General features: G+C 49.6%; 1 protein-coding gene across 1 annotated transcript in view; it reads left to right on the top strand.

Moving 5' to 3' along the window:
• The window catches only part of TMOD1 (tropomodulin 1), an 86,350-nt gene that overhangs the window by 36,105 nt on the left and 25,972 nt on the right, over window positions 1-24,273 (top strand). The window contains exons 3-7 of the mRNA XM_066367595.1: window positions 4,811-4,967; window positions 10,830-10,949; window positions 20,569-20,658; window positions 21,948-22,078; window positions 24,030-24,137. Of these exons, the coding sequence (XP_066223692.1) occupies window positions 4,811-4,967; window positions 10,830-10,949; window positions 20,569-20,658; window positions 21,948-22,078; window positions 24,030-24,137 (606 nt within the window). The remainder of the gene's footprint in view (window positions 1-4,810; window positions 4,968-10,829; window positions 10,950-20,568; window positions 20,659-21,947; window positions 22,079-24,029; window positions 24,138-24,273) is intronic.

The raw sequence follows: 24,273 nt of genomic DNA, 5'->3' as shown, positions 1-24,273 counted from the left end.
ATGAATAATGCTGCTATGAACTGGAGAAGTGTATTTGTGTGGACATCTGCTTTCATTTCTCTTGAGTATGTACTTAGGAGTGGAGTTGCTGCATCAGAGGATAAGTGCACATTTAAGCTTATGAGAAACTGCCCGACTGTTTTCCAAAGGGGCTGCGCCCTTTCACATTCCCATTAGCAGTGAATGAAGGTTTTAATTTCCCCACATTCTTGCCAACATTTGTTATGCCTTTTTTAATATAGCTATCATAGTGGGTATGAAGTAGTTATCTCCTGTGCTTGATGTTCATTTCCCTGATGGCTAATGATGTAAACAGCTTTTCATGTGTGTACTGGCCATTTTTATGTCTTCTTTGGAGAAGTGCCTATTCAGATCCTTTGTCCATTTTTAACTTTTTAAATTTATTTTTATTTATTTTTCTGAAGTGAGAAGGGGGGAGGCAGACAGACAGACTCCCGCATGCGTCTCACCAGGATCCACCTGGCATGCCCACCAGGGGCGATGCTCTTCCCATCTGGGTCATTGCTCCGTTGCAACCAGAGCCATGCTTTTTGTGCCTGAGGCAAGAATGTGGAGTCATCCTCAGTGCCCAGGGCCAATTGCTCCAATGGAGCCATGGCTGCAGGAGGGGAAAAGAGAGAGAGAGAGAAATGAGAGGGAGAAGGGTAGAGAAGCAGATGGGCATTTTTCCTGTGTGCCCTGACTGGTAATCAAACCTAGGACCTCCACACGCCAGGCTGACACTCTACTGCTGAACCAACCAGCCAGGGCCCCTTTGCCCACTTTTAAATTGGGTTATGTGTCTTATATTTTGAGTTGTAAGAGATCCTTATATATTTTGGCTACCAGGCTTTATCAGATATATGATTTGCAAAAATTTTCTCCCAATTTGTGGGTTGTCTTTTCACTTTCTTGATAGTATCTTTTAAAGCATAAGGGTTTTTAGTTTTCAGGATCTCAATTTATTTCTCTTCTGTTGCTTATTGTTTTAGTAGCATATCAAAGAAACCATTGCTTAATCCAGGGTCACAGAGATTTATGTCTGTGTTTTCCTCTTAAAAGATTTATAGTCTTAGCTCTTACATTTAGGTCTTTGATCCATTTTGAGTTAATTTTTGTATACCATGTGAGGTCACATGCTATTTTTAAAGATAAAATGAGAAATAATCAGGAGTTTAAAACACATTGCAATTGTCTTTGATTTTAATTAAAAATCATGGTCTGTTTCATTAAACATATCATTTTATGGAAAAAAATTAACTCCTAATAACGCTGATAATTTTTCATGTTTATTTTAAGAATTCTATAAGTTAAGAATTATTAGAAAAGACCTTTGACATTTTTGTTTATATTTTTTAAATCAATCACTTTCAGTAAGGATTTAAATAGATGAAACCATATTTTAACATGCTATATGAGTAATATTTTTAAAATATTAAAAACCTTTTTATTCCTCTCCTATAATGATACGGGCTTCATTTTAACACCAGGGGTGGTTCTGAACCTCAGGGGACATCTGGCAATATTTGGAGACATTTTTGTTTGTTACAAGTGGCATTGTGAGGAGGATGGCTCTGGCATCCCCTGAACAGAGCTGCAGCTAAACAGTACAATGCACAGAACAGCCCCTACACAAGGAATCACCCAGCCCCGTGTCAGTAGTGCCAAGATCGAACACCCTACTTTAAATAAGCCCTTGACCTCTATCAGATATATTAGAGAAGAGCTGTAAGTTTGCAAACCCTTTTCTTCTCATAATAGTACTGAGCCTTTCAGAGGCCAGAATGTGCCCCAGAAGCTTAACTCCCATCACAGCCCTCTACAGAGGTTTATCAGGTTTTTTCTTGTGAAGATCATTGGGAAAACACTTTTCGTTGCTTAGTTTATGTTACGCTTGTATGTTTTCATTTTTTGAATTTTGAGATATATTTGGATATTTCACCCCCTTTTCAACATACGTATTTGGGTAACCACCCTCCTGTTAAAATGTATGTTATCTGATTATAGAACACTCACAGATACTTATAATAAGTAATTTTGAGTGCTTGGCACTGTGCTAAGCTCTTCCTGCATTATTAAATTTAATTTTCTCAGCAACTCTGAGAGAGTGACTACTATTTACATTTTAGAACCATAGAAACTGAGGCACAATGAGAGGAGGCGACTGGCCCCAAATCACATGAGTCATCACTACTCCAAGTCAGAGCATAGCCCAACGGGGGGAGGGGTCAGCTGTGAGGTGCCGGCATGTCATGTAGCATTTGGTTACTTATTATGGGTAATCACAGAGAAACAGTTGGGTTGTTCTCTCACTCAGTGAAGTCACAGTTAGTGTGCTGCCTTGGCAGAGAAGGAATGGACGCATAGCTAAGCCCCAGGAGAGCCCGTCTCACCTCGAACATGCCCACAGATGGACGGCTCACCTGTGACTGTCACCCGTCCTGCATATCGTAGTGAACAGAGTCTGAGGACTGCTGCTGAAAGAAAACTGGATGTCTGTGACATCACTTATGCTCTTGACAGTCACCCCCAAATCAGTAAAGGCTGACTTTCTAGCTACTGGCCATCTTCTTGTTAGATATGCCAACTCCCAAGTGTCTCTCCTAACTTGTGGCTTAAATCCACTTGTGTGTACACCAGCACAGCTCCCCAAGCCCTTTGCACATACCACATACTGAGCTAGGCAGGCTCACCTTCAGCTCTCCCAGAGCCGGGGTCACACCCGGTTCCCTGATCACACAGCCACTGCTCTTACTAATACAGCGCTGTGTGGCTAAACAGTGGTGAAACATCCTGTAAAGAAAAAAATTCTACTACAGTTAAATAGTAGTATTTCCCAGCCCTGGCCAGTTGGCTCAGCAGTAGAGTGTCAACCCAGCATGTAGAAGTCCTGGGTTCAATTCCCAGTCAGGGCACATAAAGGAGAAGCAACCATCTGCTCCTCCTTTCTCTTTCTTTCTCTCTCTCTCCCTCTCCTGCAACCATGGCTCCCTTGATTAGAGTGCATTGGCCCTGGGAGCTGAGGATGGGTTTGTGGATCCTCCACCTCAGGCGCTACAAATAGCTTGGTTGCATGCATGGCCCCAGATGGGCAAAGCATCAGCCCCAGACGGTGGTAGTTGCCAGGTGGATCCCAGTAGGGGTGCATACGAGAGTCTGTCTATCTCCCCTCCTTTCACGTAAAAAAAAAGTAGTATTTCCCACCCAGTCTTTATCCCTCTTTGTGCACATAGCTATAGCTACCTTCATATACCTGATACCATTCCTCTCTCAGAAAGGCTTTCAGGAAAGGAGCTGGGGTGTGGGTACATGACTGAAGACAGGCATTTGGATGGTACAAAGGCCAGAGATAGAATGGCTGTCTGGTTTAGCCAATTTGGGGGGGTACAGCAGGAAGTGTGATGAGATTCAGCCTTCAGGTATCCTCCACCATCTCTCTGAATGAAAGAGGAGACAGGAAAGGGGATGTGAGCTGTGAGGAGAACTGAAGATTACCCTCCTCCCCCAAATCTACAGAGCCCTGGCTTTTGTTCTAGACTTGTCCCTGAAACTACTCGGGCAATTCTTTTCTTTTTCTGAACCTCAGTTTCCCTTTGAAGGAAGGCTGCATGCACTAGATAATCTCTAAACATCTTTGCAAGTATAAACTTTGAATCTCTAAGGTACTGGGGGCTGAGTTAAAGGGAGTCCAATGGAATTCAAATCCACCCTAATTAGGAATCTGCTTTAGTAGGAAGCCCACACCTAGAAGCCTGCCTGTGTTTGAAGAAGACACCACAATGATTGGTTGATGCTATCTTTCTTCAGAGACCTATCTCCAGGGGCGACGTTCAAAATATTTAACAGCCAGTATGGCATGAGCACGGACTGTAGGGAGGGTAGAAGGCAGCTGATCCGGCCTTCTGGGGCCGTAGCCTAAATGCTCGCCTCGCCCCCCCTCCCTCCTCTGCCCCTCCCCCCACCTCTCCAACCTCTCCCACCTCCCCCACGTTGCAGATGCTGAGCCTTTGCCTGCCTGTGTTCTGGGTCTGCCTCTTCCTGCCTGCCTCTGTATCCAGGGCCCTGTCTCAAACCCCCTGGCCATCTTCTCTCCTCGATCACTTTATACACAATGGCTATAAATATCCTCCTGCATCCAAACACCAACTTAATCATATTTGTCACTCAACAGATCTTCTCGGAGCATCCCTCTGGGCTCAGCCTTGCGTTGGCTGACCCCTCACCCCCTCGCCTTCAGAAAAATGTTAGAGACTGAGAAACACAAGGAGATCGAGAGACCCAGCCTAGCTGTGCCCCTCGTGTGCTGTGTGGCCGTGGCTGAGTCCCGGCCCCTACCAGGCGTCCGATTCCTTACGTGTAAACAAGTGGCTGTGCCCCTCGTGTGCTGTGTGGCCATGGCTGAGTCCCGGCCCCTACCAGGCGTCCGATTCCTTACGTGTAAACAAGTGGCTGTGCCCCTCGTGTGCTGTGTGGCCGTGGCTGAGTCCCGGCCCCTACCAGGCGTCCGATTCCTTACGTGTAAACAAGTGGCTGTGCCCCTCGTGTGCTGTGTGGCCGTGGCTGAGTCCCGGCCCCTACCAGGCGTCCGATTCCTTACGTGTAAACAAGTGGCTGTGCCCCTCGTGTGCTGTGTGGCCATGGCTGAGTCCCGGCCCCTACCAGGCGTCCGATTCCTTACGTGTAAACAAGTGGCTCGAGTCTCCGTGTTCAATGATGAGTTTCGGGAGAAATGCACAGTCTTCAGCAGCTGACTGCTCTCTCTCTTTCTTTCTCTCTCTCTCTGTCACCCGGGCCACCACCTCCACTGTAGAATGCACTGCTACCTGCAGGCCTGAGGCAGAAGGATCAGACCACCAAGGCGCCCACGGGCCCCTTTAAAAGGGAGGAGCTCTTGGATCACTTGGAAAAGCAAGCAAAGGAGTTTAAGGACCGAGAAGATCTGGTTCCCTACACAGGGGAGAAGCGAGGTACTGACTAATGTTGCTCTTCTGACTGTGTCGCTCCCCATGCGTTTGCTGAGTGCCAGCTGTGTGCCAGGCCCTGTGTTAGGCCTGATGTGACCGGGCCTCTTGCCCACATCCCTGCCTGGCTAAAAAACATAAACCTAACTCCAAGAGCATCGATGATGTCAATTTAGGGAAGTTTTGGGGTAAACTGGACCAGCAAAACTTCCCCCTTAATCCCCTTTAACCGCAATATCCTGCTTATTTTGCAGACAAACCTGGACACTTTTGGAAGTGAGAGAAGTAGCTGTTACTCATGATATCAGGACGTGAGACCTAAACAAGGACAAGGGACTCCCTAGCTCTACCCTAACCATCCCTGCCCTTTCCCAGAAGTTTCTCTTTGGCAATAATGTTATGCCTTCCTTTGTCGGTCCCTCCATGTCTCTGCCTCAGCCTAAGGCAAGCCTTCTAGAAGGGTCTGGGGAACAGAGAGGTCCCTGACTATCCAGCCCTTCTGGGACTCCCTGTTGCACTCCAACCCCTTCTCTCTGCCCTCTTCTCTCTGCCTTTGATCGGCACACTGCTTCCCACAGGCCTCCGGAGCTCTTCCCTGCCCCGGGACCTGTGCACGTGTGCCCCAGCAGGCCGGCTGCCTCTGTGCTGTCTTCCTGCCCTGTTCGTTGGAAACATAGCCTGGAGCAGGGTGCATTCGGGTGGCAATCCTGACACCCTTCCTAGCTGTGTGAGCTTGAGCAAACTGTTAAACCTCCCCTGCCTCCATGTCCTTGTCTGTAAAACGGGGGCGATGAAAGGAATGTTACCAGTCTCGTGGGGTTAGAATGAGGACTGAATTAAGATGTCTATCAAGCACGTAGAACAGCATTTGGCCCGTAGTGACTGCTTGCAATGTATTAGCTGTTAGCATCCTTTCGGTCTCAACTGCCCCGTCTCCTCTTTCAGGGAAGCCTTTCCTGCGGCCTCGGTTCAGGACGTGCAGTCCCTTCAGCTCCCCTTAGTAGTTCACCGTCCCAGGGTCCTGTGTGCTTCCTTCATAGCAATTTCCATTGTGTCTCTCATTGGCCGGAAGCCCCACGGGGGCAGGGACTCGGGCTGTTTTTGCTCACACGGTACCCTCAGCACCTGGAGCAGGGCCTGGTATGCAGTAGGGCTCAGTAGAGGGTTAGTGAAGGAAGGAATGAGTTCAAATTAAATAAATGTATGACTCTCAGGGGCTACTTCCTTAGATTTCCAGCCCCATGATTACCAGAGCCGCAACTATCTTGTTCATTGCATCCACGTCTAATCATCCCTAGGGCATAGTAGAGACCCAATATATATTTGCTGAATTAATTAGTTAATTGTTTATTTTCAGTATCATCCATTCTTCCAACCCCCAGGAATGTGTGATGAGCCAAGGGTCCGGATCTGTGGTTTTCATCTCTATATCCCCGTTGAATTAGCACAGTTCCCTACACAGAGTATCTGCTTGATAAATACTCAAATAAAGCCAGCAGAAGTAGACACAGTGGGGAGGATGTTGATACATCCCAAACCCTGGCATCGGAGCTCAGACCAGATTTTACTGAAAACTTGGAGGGTCGGGGAAGCCCTGGGCATCTGCATACAGAATTCTGGAAGGACTGCGTGATCTGAGGCTACTGAAGGTGTTGGCAGGCAAGGGATAGAAATGACTGGGGCCTTGACCATAAGGGCTAGGTGTGCCCCACTGAGAATGTGGGCACAAGATGTTTTTAAGCAAGGCACTTGTGCCATGAGGAGTGGTTTCTGTCTAGCAGGGAAAGCTCATAGGAACTCTGCATCTCATGGGACCTTAACATATTTGACGTCTCACCTGCACATCTGAAAAATGGGGAGTCCGGGGCTGTGCGAGTCAGCAGCGGAGCTGGGTGGACAGCTGGTGCGGCACTGCTAGTGTCCGCTTCCTCAGGCACCCTCCCCTGTCCCAGGGGCGGAACCAGAGATGGTGAGAGTGGGGAAGGGAGTCTGGTCAGCACACAATCACCCAGCCCCTCCAGAGAATGCCAGCCTGGCCTGGAGCCTGAACAGCGCTCTGGGCTCCTGCAACCGGACTGCTGGCATCCATCCTCGCCCCTCTCAGGCTGTTCTCAAGTAGTAGTGAAAGTGAGCAGGGTTTTTTGTTTTGTGTTTTAACTGAGGTAAAATACACCACTTCAAAAATCAACCAACCACTTTACAGTGAACAATTCAATGGCATTTATTACAGCCATAGTGTTGTGCAACCACCATCTCTATCTAGATCAAAAATGTTTTCATCACTCCAAAACAAAACCCTATACCCCATACGCAATTACTCCCGTTCCACCCTGCCCTCAGCCCCTGGCAGCCACCACCCTGTTTCTGTGGACTTACCTGTTTTGAATCAGATAATGTGTGACTTTGAGTGCCTGGCTTCTTTCACTCAGTGTATTGTTTTCGGGACTCATTCATTCCCTTTTATGTCTGAAAAATATGTTATAGTTTGTTTATCCGTCTGTCCACTAATGATAGTTTTGGTTGTTTCTACTTTTTGGCTGTTTTGATTAGTGTTGTTAATGAACGTTTATGTACAAATTTGAGTGTTTGTTTTCGGTTCTTTTTGCTGGATCATGTGGCAATCCACGTTTGATTTTTCAAAGAACTAAAAATATTTTCCAAAGCAGCTTCACCATTTTACTTTCCAACCAGCACTAAAGGGTTCCACTTTCTCCACGTGCTTTCCAACATTTGTTTTGTTTGTTTGTTTGTTTGTTTGTATTTTTCTGAAGTTAGAAACGGGGAGGCAGTCAGACAGACTCCCGCATTCGCCCAACCGGGATTCACCCGGCATGCCCACCAGGGGGCGATGCTCTGCCCATCTGTGGCGTCGCTCCGTTGCAACCAGAGCCATTCTAGCACCTGAGGCAGAGGCCATAGAGCCATCCTCAGCGCCCGGGCCAACTTTGCTCCAATGGAGCCTTGGCTGCGGGAGGGGAAGAGAGAGACAGAGAGGAAGGGGGGGGTGGAGAAGCAGATGAGCGCCTCTCCTGTGTGCCCTGGCTGGGAATCGAACCCAGGACTCCTGCACGCCAGGCCAACGCTCTACCACTGAGCCAACCAGCCAGGGCCTTGCTTTTGGTTTTTATGACAGCTATCTCCACAGGTGTGAGGTGGCATCTTGTTGTGGTTTTGAGTTGCATTTGCCCAACAACCAATGATGCTGAGCATCTTCTTAGGTGTTATTGGCCATGTGTATACACCCTTTGGAGAAATGTTTATAAATCCTTTGCCTATTTTAAAATTGGGTTTTGTTGTGGTTGCTATGTTGTAAAAGTCCTTTATGTATTCTGCATGCTAGAACCTCCCAACTATATGATTTGGGAGTGTTTTCTCCCATACTGTATGTTGTATTTTCACTGTATTGATAATATCCTCTGGTGCATATGAATTTCACATTTTGATGAAATCCAGTTGACCTATTTTTTCTTTTGTTATCATATCTAAGAACACTGCCAAATCTAAGGTCATGAAGAGTCACACCTGTGTTTTCTTCTAGGAGTTTTGTAGTTTTCACTAACACGGTTAAGTCATTGGTTTATTTCCAGTTCAGTTTTTTTTTTTTTTTTTGTATTTTTCTGAAGCTGGAAACAGGGAGAGACAGTCAGACAGACTCCCGCATGCGCCCGACCGGGATCCACCCGGCACGCCCACCAGGGGCGACGCTCTGCCCACCAGGGGGCGATGCTCTGCCCCTCCGGGGCGTAGCTCTGCCGCGACCAGAGCCACTCTAGTGCCTGGGGCAGAGGCCAAGGAGCCATCCCCAGCACCCGGGCCATCTTTGCTCCAATGGAGCCTTGGCTGCGGGAGGGGAAGAGAGAGACAGAGAGGAAGGAGGGGGTGGTGGAGAAGCAAATGGGCGCTTCTCCTATGTGCCCTGGCCAGGAATCGAACCCGGGTCCCCCACACGCCAGGCCAACGCTCTACCGCTGAGCCAACCGGCCAGGGCCTCCAGTTCAGTTTTATAGACGCTGTGAGACGGGGCTCCAGTTTCCCTCTTTGCCTGTCGGTATCCAGTTGTCTCAGTGCAACTTTTCGAAGAAACTATTCTTTTTTTTTTTCATTGAGTGGACTTGCACCCTAAAATAAATTTGCCGTAAATGTTTCTGTGGGTTTGTTTGGGGGCTCTTAATTCTACCCATTGTTTATATATTTATCCTTATGTCGATGCCATGGCGCTTTACTTTGTAGAAAGTTTTTAAATCAGGACATCTGAGTCCTCCAACTTTGTTCTTTATCAACATTGTTTTGGCTATTTGGGACCCCTTGAAATTTTATATGAATTTGAGGAGTAGCTTTTCCATTTCTGGGCAGAAAAAAAAGGCTATTGGAATTTTAATAAGGATTACATATCTATCTGTAGATTGCTTTGGACATTATTGCCATTTTAATATGTTCTTCCAACCCATGAACTTGGGATTTTTAAAGTTCATTTAGGTCTTCTACAATTGCCTTCAGCCATGTTTGGTAGTGTCTCACGCAGAAATCTTTCATGTCCTTTGTTAAGTTTATTGCTAAGTGTTTTATTCTTTTGAACGCTTTTGTAAATGAAATTATTTTCCTAATTTCCCTTTCAGGTTGTCCATTGCTGGTGTACAGAAATACCCGTGTTTTTAGATGTTGATCATGTACTGTGTAATATTGCTGAATTCACTTATTAGTTTATTTTCTGGAATCTTTTGGGTTTTCTACACATAAGATGTGCCCTATTGAGAGAGATTCTTCTTCCTTCCCAATCTGAATGCTATGTAATTCTTTCTCTTGTTCATTGACTCTGACTAGAATTTTCAATGTGACGTCGAGTGGCGGCTACAAGAACAGCTGTCTTGTCTTGTTGCTGATTTCAGGGGCTCATTTCCTCCGCATTTGTTCTTGCTCAGAGGTCAGGGTCTCAGTGAGGCCTTCCCTGGCCCCCCGCCTGAAGGAGCAAGCCCACCTCACCCACACCCTGGCTAGAACTTCCAAGTCACTTACTTACCCTGCCTTATTTTTCTCCATAATACCAAGGAATAGCTTGACACACTTGTTTGTTATCCATCTCCTTTCACCGAATTGTAAATTGTTGCTATTCCCCAGCCCTAGAAAGGTGCCTGGCACCTGGGAAACACGCAATAAGTATCTTTTGGCATGGATATAGATGTTAATTTTTCATACATGGAATTAAATTATTCATGCTATTTTGTAAACTTGCGTTTGCCACATTTTGTCTTGGCATTCTCCTCCTTAGTGAGCGGAGCTCTCCACCCTCCTTTGTAAGAACTGCTGGCGCCCCATCGTGTGGCGCCCCCACCGGTGGGCACTGCAGTGGCCGTCCTTGTGTGTGCCTCTACTCCTTCGCTCGGTTATGAGTCCGACACTTTAAAAATATCCTGTCCCATGAGGCAAGGAGACATTTCTTGCTCCCTATTCCTCTTTTAATCATCTGAATATATTTTATTTATTTTGTCTAGAGATGTTTCTAAATTTTTCTCTGCTATCAGAACCCTTGGTTAGGACACCCCAGTCCCTGGCATTCTAACATAGTTTTCTCTTGTATCTTTTTCCTACTTACAGGTTACCGTATTTAAATTTAAATGACCAGTGTTTTCAGTAGCAAGCAGTCTAGCTTGACCAGGCTATAAAGGTCTTTTCAGATGTGAAAGATACTTTGTTGGAAATCATTGATTGCTGTTCTTGGGGAAGTTTGGCACTGGGTCCCCGGAGGGAGAAACGTCCAGGGACTGTCAGCATCGAGGGGTCGCAAGGCTCTGGGATGGTCCCCCAGGGCTGTCGCCAGAGGCCGCCCCGGGGCCGCCACACTCCCTGTAACAGACACTCGTGTGTTTGCAGGAAAGGTCTGGGTCCCCAAGCAGAAGCCAATGGATCCCGTGCTGGAAAGTGTGACCTTGGAGCCGGAGCTGGAGGAGGCCTTGGCGAACGCCTCAGACGCGGAGCTCTGTGACATCGCAGGTAAGAGGCCTTCCAGGTGCTCCCGTGTCCTCCAGAAGGAGATGAGCCACATCTGCAGGGAGCCTTGGTTGGTTTGTTTCAAAATGAACACCCTCTGTCTTTCTATAAGGACCAGGAAGAGACCACGAATGTTAAAATAGAAGTCTATCATCAAAAACCAAAATAAGGAAAATAGAGATAAAACCACCCAAAACCCATCACACCACAGAGCCATCTGTTGTAAAACCACCCAAACTTATTACACCATGATACCATCTGTTGCCATGAGACCCCATCCCAGAGGGAAGTAGAAGCATCATGGGGATGGGAGGGTGGGGCTGCATGGCCCTTGTGCCCAGCCTGAATCAAATCCTGCCAACGCCACCTGGGAAGAGAGAATAGGGGGACAGACTGAGGGCTGTGGATATCTCAAGTTTGGGAGGTTTACAAAAGCTGGAGCAAAGCCATCTGCTGTTACCACTTTGCACAGCTCAGAAAACCCCGCTATCTCCTAATATACATCACCCTCCATCTTCATGCGTGTTTCCACATGACCTGCACAAACAGCCCCTAAAACTCCAGGAGGCGGCCTGATCTCAGAGCCCCTCACCACCTCATCGCCTCTCCTTGGTACAGTCCAGTCCCTGCCCCACATGCCTGCAGCCCGTGCCCACCCAGAGTCAGGTCTGGCCACAGTAAACACTATGCCTGCCGCATCGTGCTGTGGACCCCGGCCAGTGCGATGGGTGGTGTTTTATTCTGCAGAGTTGGAGCTATTAACCATCACCCGGACAATGACAGGAGGGGGGACAGGGTGGGGAGAGATTCAAGGCAAGCGGGAAGGGGAGAGGAAAGAGGGGGTTGAGTCTGTCCGGCTGTGACAGTGAGATTGGGGAGCAGTCAAGGAAGGTTCCAGATTGCCAGCTCCAGAAATTAAGGGGATATTAGCTCCATTAACGCAAGCGGGTGTGTTAGTCTGCTTCAGCTGCCATAACCAAACACCACGGGCTGGGGGGCTTCAACAGCAGAAATTTAATTTCTCACAGTTCTTTAGAAGCCCAAGATGAAAGTGTCAGCAGGTTTGGTTTCTTCTGAGCCTTCATGTTGGCTGGCAGATGGCCACATCTCACTGTGTCCCTCTGTTCATGTGTCCCCTGGTGTTCCTTTGTGTATCCTAATCTCTTTTAATGAAGATACCAGTCAGCTTAGATTAGGGCCCACCCTGAAGCCTCATTGTAACTTAATCACCTCTTTAAAGATCTTATGTCCAAATACAGTTATAAATTCTAAGGTACTAGGGGTTAGAATGTTAAAGCGTGGATTTGGGAGGGAGGAAATGCTGAGTTCAGTTTGAGACCTTTGGAGTTTGATGTGGCTCCAGGCCACCCAGGTGGGGAGAGTTGTATATGAAAATCTCGAGTTCTACAAGGGGTCCATCCACATTGGAGCCCTGGTGGCATCATTAGCATGAGATGTGGGCATCATTAGCATTGTCATTGTCAAGCTCTGGGCAGAGGGCATGACAGGAGTTTGGGCATGGGGCTCTGCGGGCAAGTGTCCAGGCTGAGGTAGAGGGGTAGAAACTGTTAAGAGATGAGGAGTGGAAATGGGGCAAGACCAGCCGCAGTGGGGGCCAGTTAGCCACAAATGGTGTGGGAACCAAAGGCCAAATCAAAATGAGCAAACCTAATGCAAGAGCTAGGGAGACAGAATGAGGAGTCAGGGCTGGCCTGAGACTCAGAGGTCTGTGAGGCTAGAGGCCAGGTGAAGCCACCAGGGCTGGGGCCCTTGGTCTCCTGTCTCATTACATCCCCTGGTCTCTCGTGGGTGTTGTGCAGGAGTCCTGGTGGCATTTATTGCAGGGGAGGGAGCAGGAAAGGGGATGGCTGTGTTCTAAACTGGAACCACGTGGGCAGGGGCAGTGAAAAGACCCAAATATGCAAGAGGGGCGACCCTGGGCACTGGTGGCCAAGGCCAGGTTGCGGGGACTCAAAGAGTGAATGTGGAAAGCCAGGGTGTAGATTGCCTGTCCAACCTTTTTCTCAGGAGGCAGAAAATTTGGGAAAGGTCAAAAGGCCTGAAGGGTATCAGGGCTGAGAGAGAAAGGTTTTCATTTTCACTGTTCATTTCCAGTGTTCATTGAAAACGGAACACATAACTCGGGAGCCGTGGCTGGTTTGCTTTGAAGTTCAAGTTTTGTTTTGTCCAAACCATACAAGTCTTATTAGACCCCACATCATTGCTCCTGTATTTTAACCGAACCATTTCCCTTGCCTTCCGGTTCGTCTGTGCCGCAGGGAGGTGGGTGTGTGGGTGACACCGTTGCGCAGCATCTCCACACTGACTCAGCCTGGAGCTGTTTTTACCCTGGTCCTTCTCCTCCACTTACCCTCCATGACATCTCTCCCCTCATTAGTCAGCTCAGAGGGATTATCAAATGACTCTGCTGTCAGAACCACCAGTTCCTGGGCCAAAATAGAACTGCAATATTGGGCTAAGTTTCTGTGTTGATTTCTTGAAGCTATGTCTCTTCACTTTTGTTGGCGTGGCTAATAATTATTATCTGTTCATGATACCATACCCTTTCCGGTGTCGACACCAATGTTCACTGGCTAGCCATGGGCACCTGTCATCATGCATCAGCCATTTTAAAGGTGGCAGTGTCTCTGGGAAAGGAGGGGCTGAACGTTTGTGACCACCAAATACATCCCAGGTGCTGTGGGGGGTGCTTCCAATACCTTGCTTTTTATTTGTTGGCTATAACAATCCTTTGAAGTACATTTTATTGTCCCCATTTTACAGATGGAAGAAGTAGGCATGGTGAGGTTAAATGCCTTGCGCATGGGGTTTGAACCCAGGTAGCTTTGTTCGTGGTCTACTTGCAGCAGCGTCATTCAGTGCAACCTGGATAGAGCCCTCCAGGGTTGAGGGACACAGTGCACACGCAGATGGTGGGTGAGGAGGTGTTCCAGGTCTCATGGAGTCGGCTAGGGGAAGACGGGGCCACAGTAGGAAAGGCTCTGGATACCACACGAGGGTATTTTTGTTGTTGTTAAATGAGAGGAGGGAAGGCAGAGAGACAGACTCCTACATGCACTGCCATGGGGAATCACCCGGCAAGCCCCCTACCTGGGTGGTGCTCTGCTCATCTGAGGTGTTGCTCTTTTGCTTGGCAACCAAGCCATTTTTAGCACCTGAGGCAGAGGCCACAGATCCATTCTCAGTGCTGGGGAGCCAACATGCTCAAACCAGTTGAGCCATGGCTGTAGGAGGGGGAGGGAGACAGAGATAGAGAGAGAGACAGAGATGGAAGGGGGAGGGGTGGAGAAGCAGATGGGTGCTTCTCCTGTATGCCCGGACTGGGAATTGAGCCCCAGATATCCACAAGCCAAGCTGGTGCTCTACCACTGAGCCAACCAGCCAGGGCACACTAGGGTGTTGACACCTGGGGCTAGGGGAGTGTTGAGAGAGGCAGATGAGAGCAGGGCTGTGAGCAGAGAGGCAGTGGTGTTTAGAGGATGAGGAGGCATAGGAGGCAGGCCCCAGGTAAGGCCAATGGCCAGGTGGAACCATGGGACTGCATGTGAAATGTGACTCCGCTGAGAGACCAGCTAGCTGTTCCTAGTGCTGGATCAGAGGCAAAAATTTCAAAGATGCTGCAAAGATGGAGACAATGTGGGCAGGACCTCTTATCAGTGCTGGGTACGGTGAGCCAACCGAAGGCAGGGGTGGGAGGGTTGAGGGGTTGGCTATTCTCAAGGAGGGATTGGTTGAAGCCGTGAGTGTGGACCAGTCATTAGAGACAGAAGAGTAGGCAGAGGAGGGCATCTGCTCGAGCTTTCATGACTCAGCGCCCAGGCGGAGTGCTTCTCTGTGTTTTGCCTTCACTGGTTCATTCATTCACACACTCAACAGACACTTATACTGGCCTCCTTCAGTGTGCCAGGCTCTGGATGAGCCCTGATGGAAGAACCCTAAGAAAGCAGCCTGGTTTCTGCCCTCGCAGAGCCACCACGTACACGAACACTGAGGACAAAGGGAAATGACAAGTGAGAGTAAGTGATGTAGAGGAAAGAAGGACAGGGTGCAGGGTGGTTGGGGTTTTGGCCGTGCTGGGGGGAGGAGGGGCTGGGGAGCAAAGGCCAGATAGGAAGCTGATCCTAAAGGAAGAAGGGTAAGGATGAAGGGGAGGGCGGGGGAAGCAGGGGGAGGAGCAGGCCCTCTAAGCCCCTTGCTTTGTACAGGCATGTGGTTTGCTATTTGATGATGACAGGAACACGCAGGAGGGCACCAGCAGGTGTATCACACTGACTCAGGTGTGACACGGGGAAGGCAAGGCCTGCGGACTCTCACCGGTCTGTCTGTTTTTGTGTTGGAGCATCACGCATGCGCCCATTCACTCATGGTGTCGGCACACATTATTGAACTTCTGCCGTAGGAGTGACTCAGATTCAGTCCCTGCCTTTGGCAGGCCTGGAATGTGATGAGGAGGACAGAGCAGAAACATGTAAATTTTAACATGAAAAGTGTCACCACGGGGTGATGAAAAGAATGCACAGGCCCCTGACAGTACTAAATTCTTGGCATGTGGCCTTGGGCTGTCGCTGGGAGGCCACTGGGAGTCGTCTGCAAACATGTGTCCTATCGATGGCTCCCCTCCCCAGTCAGGGATGTGATCTTGGCTTGGCTTCAGGCACTCTTCAGGTGGGACCTGAAGGAAGGAATGGGGGTAGAAAGACTCACCCTTCAGAGGGGACAACCCCCAAGGGCGCTGGCACCCCCTGGCTCTTGTGACTGTCAGAGGCAGTCTTGGGCAGACCACCTCAGCTTCCGGTATACTTTCATGCCCTTAGGCTCCTGTTCTACCAGTCAGGGTGTGACTTACCCAGGAGCCATTCAGCTACACCCAAGTCCTGGGCCAGAGCCAGCTCCTCCCACCTGTTCCGAGGATGCCTGCTGTCTGCTCTGCCCGAGCCAGTCTGGGCAGCTGGCAGCTGGAGGACCCTGGGATGTGGGCCGTTATCTCTGTATCCTTAGTGGAATTACGAACTGAGTGAACCCTGCCAAGGCAGAGAGAGGAAAGAGAACTTGATGTTCTTTTTCAGAGTTCAAAAATAGTCCTTTTTGAGTTTTAAGGAAGATCTAGACTTATTTTTTAAAAAATTTACATTCCCCAGTGCTAAATTCAGCGCTGCCAATACCCACCAAGAATGAAGCGGCAGGCAATGCTGCTGTGCTGTTTTCCTTCATCACTCCTCCCTTCCTCCTTCTTCCCTCCTCCCTCCTTCTCCCTCCATCCCCCTCCCTCCTCCTACCCTCCTCTCTCCCTCTTCCATCCCTCTACCCTCCCTCCTCACTCCCTCCTCCCTCCATCTTCCATCCCCCTCCCTCCTCCTTCCCTCCTCCCTCCCTCTTCCATCCCTCTACCCTCCCTCCTCCCTCCTCCTCCCTCCATCCCCCTCCCTCCTCCTTCCCTCCTCCCTCCCTCCTCTCTCCCTCTTCCATCCCTCTACCTTCCCTCCTCCTGCCCTCCTCCCTCCTTCCTCACTCCCTCCTCCTTCCTTCCTCCCTTCCTCCTCCCTCCTCCTTCCCTCCTCCCTCCCTCCTTCCCTCCTCCTTCCACTCTCCCTTCCTTTCTTCCTCTCTTCCTCCTTCTTTCTTTTCTGCTTTCCTTCTTTCTTTCCTTCATTTCTTCCTTCCATCCTTCCTTCCATTCTTCCTCCCTCCCTCCTTCCTTCCTTCCATCCTTCCTTTCAGCCTTCTTCCTTCCTTCCTTCCTTCCTTCCTTCCTTCCTTTCTTCCTTCCTTCCTTCCTTCCTTATTCTTTCCTTCTATTCTCCCTCTTCCTTCCTTCTTTTCTTCCATCCATCCTTTCTTCCATCCTCCCTTCCTCCTTTCTTCCTTCCTCCCTTCCTCCTTTCTTCCTTCCTTTCTTCTATCCTTATTTTTTCCATTCTTCCTTCCTTCATCCTTTCTTTCTCTCTCCCTCTTTTCCTTCCTTCCTTCCCTCCCTCCCTCCTTCCTTCCTTCCTCCCTTTCTCCCTTCCTTCCTTCCTTTCCTTCCTTCCTTCCTTCCTTCCTTCCTTCCTTCCTTCCTTCCTTCCTTCCTTCCTTCTTCCTTTTTGGAACCCGAATTTCCTCGGAGCTGAAGGATGGTTTTCTTTCCTCTTAGGCTTGCTATTGATATGATTTACCTCCTAAAATGCATGCTATCTGTTTTTAGAATTCCAGAGTAGAGAAGAAGTGTTAGAACTTTAGAACTGCTGGTGGCATAGTGTGTGAAAGAATGAGTAGGAATCTAACTTAGAAGCCAAAGAGTCCTCACTAAAAGGTGTTAAGTCTGGTATGAAGGAAAGAGATCAGCTTTCAAACACACTCCATTTTACAGGTGAGAAAACTAATGCCCACAAGCAGAAGTGACCTGGACAGGGTTACCCAGCAAATTAGTACCACAGCTAGATTGGAACCTGTCTCCTTCCTCTGTCCCCTGGCACTTTCTGTAACCTTCCTGCCTCTACCCTCTTTCTGGACTATTACAGGAAGCTATCATCTGAGTACAAAATGCATTTTCTATCTCTACACTCTAAGCAAGACCAGCCAGCCACATGAAGTCACATCTTCCCTGGGATTCTCAGCAACCTTTCCAAACTGTTTTTTCAAACCTGCAATCCCAGCATCAGCCGGAGCCCGCACGAGCCGCTCGCCGTGTGGGAGCTGGACAGGCAGCTCCAGGAGTCTGCACGGTGCTCTGACTCACCATCGCTGACTCAGGCGTCCGCTCCCACTGCCCACGTAGCCTCAGCCTGAATTAAAGCCCAGGGAGCCTGTAAAAATGCAGAGGCCTCTCTCCCTACCAGTTCTCCTTAGTGATGAGCAGGCAGGTCTAATTTTAGCAGAGAAGACTCCTAGAATGTGAGAAACAGAAGGGACTTTGAGATCATCTCATCTTGTGGTTTTTAGCTCCCACTGAACATCAAAATCATCCAAGGAGATTAAAAAATATACCTCCAGAGATGCAGATTCATTGGTCCAGGGTGGAGCATGGCTATTTTCTCAAGGTTCCCAGGCAAATCGTATGTCCAGCCATGGTCCTGTCACCCCTTTGTTGAACAGAGGAGGCTGAAGCCTTGAGAGGGAGGGGACTTGCCCAAGGTCCACAGCACTGGGGGCATAGTCGGGACCAGTCTCCTGACGTCCCCAAGGGCCCTGGTGTATTCTCTCTAACTAAAATTCATGTCTAATGAAATGACTGGGAGAATAAAATAATCGTCAGCAAATAGTATTGAACTTACCGTCTTCTAGAGGAGGTAGAAGAGAAATTATATTCTTTCTTGACCTCTGGAATTCCATAGTCTGGTAAGGTAAGCACACAGGTACCCAGATATCTCTAACACCCTATAGACTATATGCTGTGATAAGGACACCAGGTACTGTGGGAGAACTAGCAGGGGAGAGGGAAGAATCCAGGAAGACTTCCTGGAGGAAGAGTATTACTCTAAGTCTTGAGGAATGGGGAGATAGAGTTGTTAGGTCAAATACAGGATGCTCAATTGGATTTGAATTTCAGATAAACAATGAATAAGTTTTTAATATAAGTAGATCCCAAATACTGAATGAGACCTACTTCTACTATTATAAAACATTTTTCATTGTTTATCTGAAATTCCAATTTAACTGGGTGCATTTAATTTTATGCACTAAATCTAGCAACACTACTAGGGACATTTCAGCAGCGGGTACCGCAAGTGATGAGAGGCTCGCCAGCAGAGGGGACGGCACCGACAGAAGTGGGGAAATCTACTGAGCAGTGACTGTTTGTGTCCCTGGGGCAAAAAGGGTGTGGGGAGGGACAAGGCTGTTGAAGCAGGGCCAGTGAAGCCAGGCTGGGGGGGGGGGGGACCAACCACCGTCTACCCCACCCCAGATGGCTGTAACAGCCTCAGTCCTTCCATGCTCTTCCCTCCCCTCCATAGTTCTCCAGGCAGCCAGAACAGCTATTGCACAGCCTCAGTCCTTCCATGCTCTTCCCTCCCCTCCATAGTTCTCCAGGCAGCCAGAACAGCTATTGCACAGCCTCAGTCCTTCCATGCTCTTCCCTCCCCTCCATAGTCAGTTCTCCGGGCAGCCAGAGCAGCTACAGCGCTCACAGGACTCGAGTCAGACCAGCTCGTGCCCTGCTCCGGCCTTCCATGCTCTTCCCTCCCCTCCAGAGTTCTCCGGGCAGCCAGAGCAGCTACAGCGCTCACAGGACTCGAGTCAGACCAGCTCGTGCCCTGCTCCGGCCTTCACTGGCTTCCCAGGCTGTCCCGAGAAGACATACAAACTCCTCCCCTAAACCTAGAAGAGCCTACAGGACTCTTGTCGACTGTTTGAATAAAATCTACTCCCAAGGGATGTGGACAGGATTCATGGGGGTTGTGTCAGGCAGTGTTCCCCACCTCGAATGCCCAGTGAAACCACCAGGGGAAATTCTAAAAAGGCAGATTGCTTAGCCTGGACCCAGTGAATGTGGTGTAACTGGTCTGGGGAAGGCCCGGTGTCAGGAGTTTCTAAAGATTCCCTTGTGATTTTAATGAGCAGCCAAATAAGAATCACTGATGGGCAGCAGTGATCGCTGACGGCCAAGAGTGCACCCGCTGAGTGGGGTGTTGCGCTGTCCGCCACGTGTCCAACTTCATCGCTGTCTGTCTTCCGTTTCCTCCTCCCTCCTGGTTTCCCACTCCCTGTTCCTAGAGCTTTCCCACCCACCATTCCCTCTGCCCAGAATGTTCTATCTCCCTTTTCTTAACGTGGCCGACACTTACTCATCACTCCTATCCAAGTCCTTCTGTCCCGTTCACCCAGAATGCACTTCTCCTTTAAAATACCCACCATACTCTGTGCCTGTGTTTTTAATTGTGAGGGTACCTTCTGCTTAGCGGCTCTGTTCCCAGCAGACTATAGGCTACAAGGGCAGGGATCCTGGCTGTCTTGTTCCTTGCTGTCCCCTTGCCCCTTGAGCTGGACACCCGGTGTCGGCACTCAGTAAATGTTAAATAAATGAATGGATAAAAGAATAACTGAGCACAGGTGTAATTTGCATTTCCAGAAAGATCTTTCTGGCTCCTCTGCCAGATGCTGGGGTTGGGGCCAGGACACCAGCAACTACACAGCTATGACCATCCAGTCAAGAAATGACAGGGCCTCAGTCAAGATGAAGGTGATAGAGTGGGAGGTAGGACAGATGAGACACTGTTTAGAAGCGTGGGGACTGGAAGGTGCCAGGTCACTGAGGCTCTACCTGAGGGACAGGCAGGCTGACCAGACGGAAGGTGATCCAAAGGAAGGGGCTGTTGCTGGGGAAGATGAGTTCTGCTTGGGCCAAGTTGGGTTGGATCTGCCAGTGGGACATCAGGGGACATCTGGGGGCCTGGGGCCGGGGACTAGAGAAGTCCAGGCTAATGATAGAGATTTGACATTCATGTACATGGAGGCAAATAAAATTTAAAAGTTCTCATGCTTTTAGAATGAGACATTAAAGAATGTCATGTTTCTTGACATTCTGGGAAGCAAAAATGTCGTGGGTGTGGAGCGCCCGTGCCTGGGAGGCTCTTCTGTCCGAGAGAGAGGGGAGTCATGGGCCCTTCCCGTGTCCCCGCAGCGATCCTGGGCATGCACACGCTCATGAGCAACCAGCAGTACTACCAGGCCTTGGGCAGCAGCTCCATCGTGAACAAGGAGGGACTCAACAGTGAGTACGCCGCCCAGACCGCCCGGCTCCGGCTGGGCTCTGGCACCCCTCTCCCTGCGAGGGCTCCGTGACGGGAAGTCGTCCTCACACTTCTTGCTTCCTCCTCCTCATACTGTCTGGCTCATGGCAGAATGTTTACATGTTTATGTAGCCAAATCTATCCACCTTTTCCTCTTATTCTCCTGGGATTTGTGTCTGGTCTACAGAGGCTTTCTCTATCCGAGTGTTATTAAAATGTCCCCCTCCATTTTCTTCTAGAAGTTGCAGAGGGTTACTTCTCTGCAGCTTCTGAATCCACCTGGACTTTCTGTTTGTGTGTGGTATGAGATGAGGTCAAATTTTCATTTTTTTTAAATTTTCATTTTTTAATTTATTGTATTGAACATGGTTTCAAGTGCCCCACTCCATAGAACACCCTCTACACACTGTCTAGTGCCCCTCAGTGCCCCATGCAAAGTCTCTTTCCACCCCCACTTTCTCCCCTTTGCCCCCCATCCCCTTACCTGCACCCCACCTCTCCCTCTGGCTTTGTCGCTCTGCTGTCTGTGTCTGTGTGTTATAGAGATATGTTCTTGCCTAATCCATTCACCTTCTTTTATTCAGTCCCCTCATCCCCCTTCCCTCTGACAGCTGTCCCTCTGTTCCCTGTGACCCTGCCTCTGTTTCTATTTTGTTCCTCAGTTTATTGTGTTCATTAGACTGCACAGATAAGTGAGATCACGTGGCATTTGTCCTTCTCTGCCTGGCTTATTTTACTCAGCATAATAATCTCCAGGTCCATCTCTTCATCCTGTCATTCTCTGCAACGTGTGTCTTTTCACCACTGCTTTGGGACCCCACCTCGATCGTAAACTTCCATGCATCCACACGGCTCTGTCCCAGGTGCCTCTCCTGTCCCACGAGTCTCCCGGTCTTTTCCTGTGCCAATATTGCATTGTCTCAGTTGCTCAGGCACGTTGTTCAAGCTGGCACTTTGGTCCAGAGAGAAACAGGGGTGCCAAAAAGAATCCTGAGTGCTACTCCCCAGAAGGATAATTTCTGTCCCACCCACGCTGCTTTTCATCCTCACAAGAGCCCTTGTTCACAGGCTGTAAGATGAGGACACCGTGGTTCAGAGAGTTTAGGGAAGTCACCTAGTTCTTGCAGGATGTCAAAGACAGAGTCCAAGCAGGGCCCACACCCTTGTCACATGCCCTGGACTCTGTCGCCGGTCCTTCCAGGGTGTGCTTGTGTGGAGGGAAAGTGAGCCCTGTGTTTCTGTGCCACCTGCCTTTTGTGGGCCACTCTAGGTGTGATTAAACCGACACAATACAAGCCCGTGCCCGACGAAGAACCAAATTCAACAGATGTGGAGGAAACGCTGGAGCGGATAAAGAGCAACGACCCGAAACTTGAAGAGGTTAACCTCAACAACATCCGGGTGAGTCCCCGCCCTCTCCCCTCCCCTGAGGGAGAGGCTACGGGATGCAGTCAGCGCAGGCGTAGCTGTACAGAGAGCACAGGGGGCCTGCTTGAGCTCTGTGTGCATTTGGATCAGGGTACAGGCGAAACCTCTCAGAGGGGCGGCCAGTGTAAGCAAGCACGTCCCGTGGTCCTGGTTTCTTTCGGAGGACTGACACCAGGCCCAGATAGTCACCCTGGGGCCAACCCAGCTTCAGCTTAGGAAGCCTGCCATGTTATTCAAAACAGAGTTTCTCTCCTCGCCTGTGGTGGCACAGTGGATAAAGCGATGGCCTGGAACACTGAGGTCGCTGGTTCAAAACCCTGGGCTTGCCCGGTCAGGGCACATATAAGAAACAACTATCAACTACTATGAGTTGATGCTTCCCACTTCTCTGTCCCCTTCTCTCTCTCTCTCTCTCTCTCTCTCTCTCTCTCTCTTTATCTCTCTCTCTCTTCCTTCTCTAAAATCAGTAAATAAAATAAAAAACAAACACAAAAAACACAGAGCTTCTCTGAGCTACAGTCATGAGTCACACCCACAGGGCTGCATATGGTCTCAAGGCTGGAAAAGGCCTGGGAGAGGCCACCCCTGGACCACTGTGCTGCTCTACCGTGTACAGCTTCATTCTGCAGCCCAGGGGGGGAGCTGTCAGCCCAAATATCTGAAGACATACTCCAAGCTGTCAGCCATATTTCTCAGGACTTGTCCTGTGTGACCACCAAGGGCAGAGGAGGGGCAGATGGACAGGCAGTCCTCCTCTGGGAAGGCTGCAGGAGGGGTTCAGAAGCAGCCCAGCTGCCTGCCCACCTGCTGCTGCCCAGCCTGGAGGCCAGTGGGATCAGTTCTGGGAGCGGTGGCAGTCAGACAAGAAGCAGGCCCCTCAGTCCCCAGCTCCTCTTTCCTCTCTTCTCCACTTTCTTTTAAGTGACTGCCAGTCCCAGAGCACAATCAGATTGGAAACCTGCGTTCAAAGTGTTCTCCTCCACCTGGCCTCCATGTTTGGTCCCTGAGGGGGGCTAAAGTGACACTCCGAAATGAGAGAACCATTACAACACAGCCAGGACCTCTCTCAGTGCCTCCATTGTCTGCCATGTGCCTGGAGGAAGACACAGGCGCAATTCACGACTGTGCGTCCTGGCAGGCCCTGGCAGCGACACCAGCTTGCAGGGCGTGGGGTGTGGCCCGGGCCCTGTGCCTTCACTGTGGGGCCTCCGCAAGGGCTCGCCCTCTCCAGACCTCAGTTTCTCCTCTGCACATTAGGCAGTTGGACTAGATCAGTATATTTTACCTGAGAAAATTAAAAAATTATGCCCATGCCCAGACCTATAATCTCCCTTCCGAGATCCTGATTGTATTTGGTCAGGAGCAGGCCTGAGAGCAGGAGCATTTTATAAAAGTTCCCTGGGAGCCTCTGATGTGCAGCAGGACTGAGACACTCTGAAACAGATGTCTCTTACCGCCATGCACGCGTGTGCGTGCGCGCGCACACACACACCTCTATTTTCCAGAAACAGGCCCAGAGAAGGGAAGAGACCTTCCCAGAGTCACAGAGCAAACAGGAAACACTGCCAATTGCTGGGGCAGAGGTCAAGCCCCTGCCCACCCCCATAGCCCCAGGCCTGAGTTCTTGGCATAACACCCCTCTGCAGTCACTGCCTTGATATTTTCCTTCTCTGCTCTGTGTGCACAAAGAGGGAGCTGTGGGTCCTCTCCGAAATTTTCACTGAGGATTTTCTCAACCTGTTTACCAGGAAATTCTCCCCAAATGCCAGCCATCTGGAGCAAAGCCAGAACCCTTTGCCTGTTTAGCTTTTGGTCAGAGAATCACTACAAATCAGACTGCACATGTGAGATAGTTACTCCCCATCTGTCTGTCCAGCCTGCCCCTGGCAGGACTGCTGGTCACTACCTGCCTTTCTCTTTGCAGAATATCCCCATACCCACCCTCAAGGCCTACGCAGAAGCCCTGAAGAACAACTCGTACGTGAAGAAGTTCAGCATTGTGGGGACACGGAGCAATGACCCCGTGGCATATGTATGTACCTTTCTGTTCTGCTGTATTGAGGGTGGGTGGCGTGTAAACGGAAAGCTTGTGGCCTCAGGACTGGCCATATCACACTGGTGAAGAACCTTGTATGGTGTGAAAGGCACTGGGCTAGAGCCAGGAGAGG

Source organism: Saccopteryx leptura, chromosome 2 (assembly GCF_036850995.1).
Source record: "Saccopteryx leptura isolate mSacLep1 chromosome 2, mSacLep1_pri_phased_curated, whole genome shotgun sequence".
Classification (NCBI taxonomy): Eukaryota; Metazoa; Chordata; class Mammalia; order Chiroptera; family Emballonuridae; genus Saccopteryx; species Saccopteryx leptura.
The sequence above is the reverse complement of the archived record's forward strand: the minus strand, read 5'-3'. Positions and strand labels throughout refer to the sequence as shown.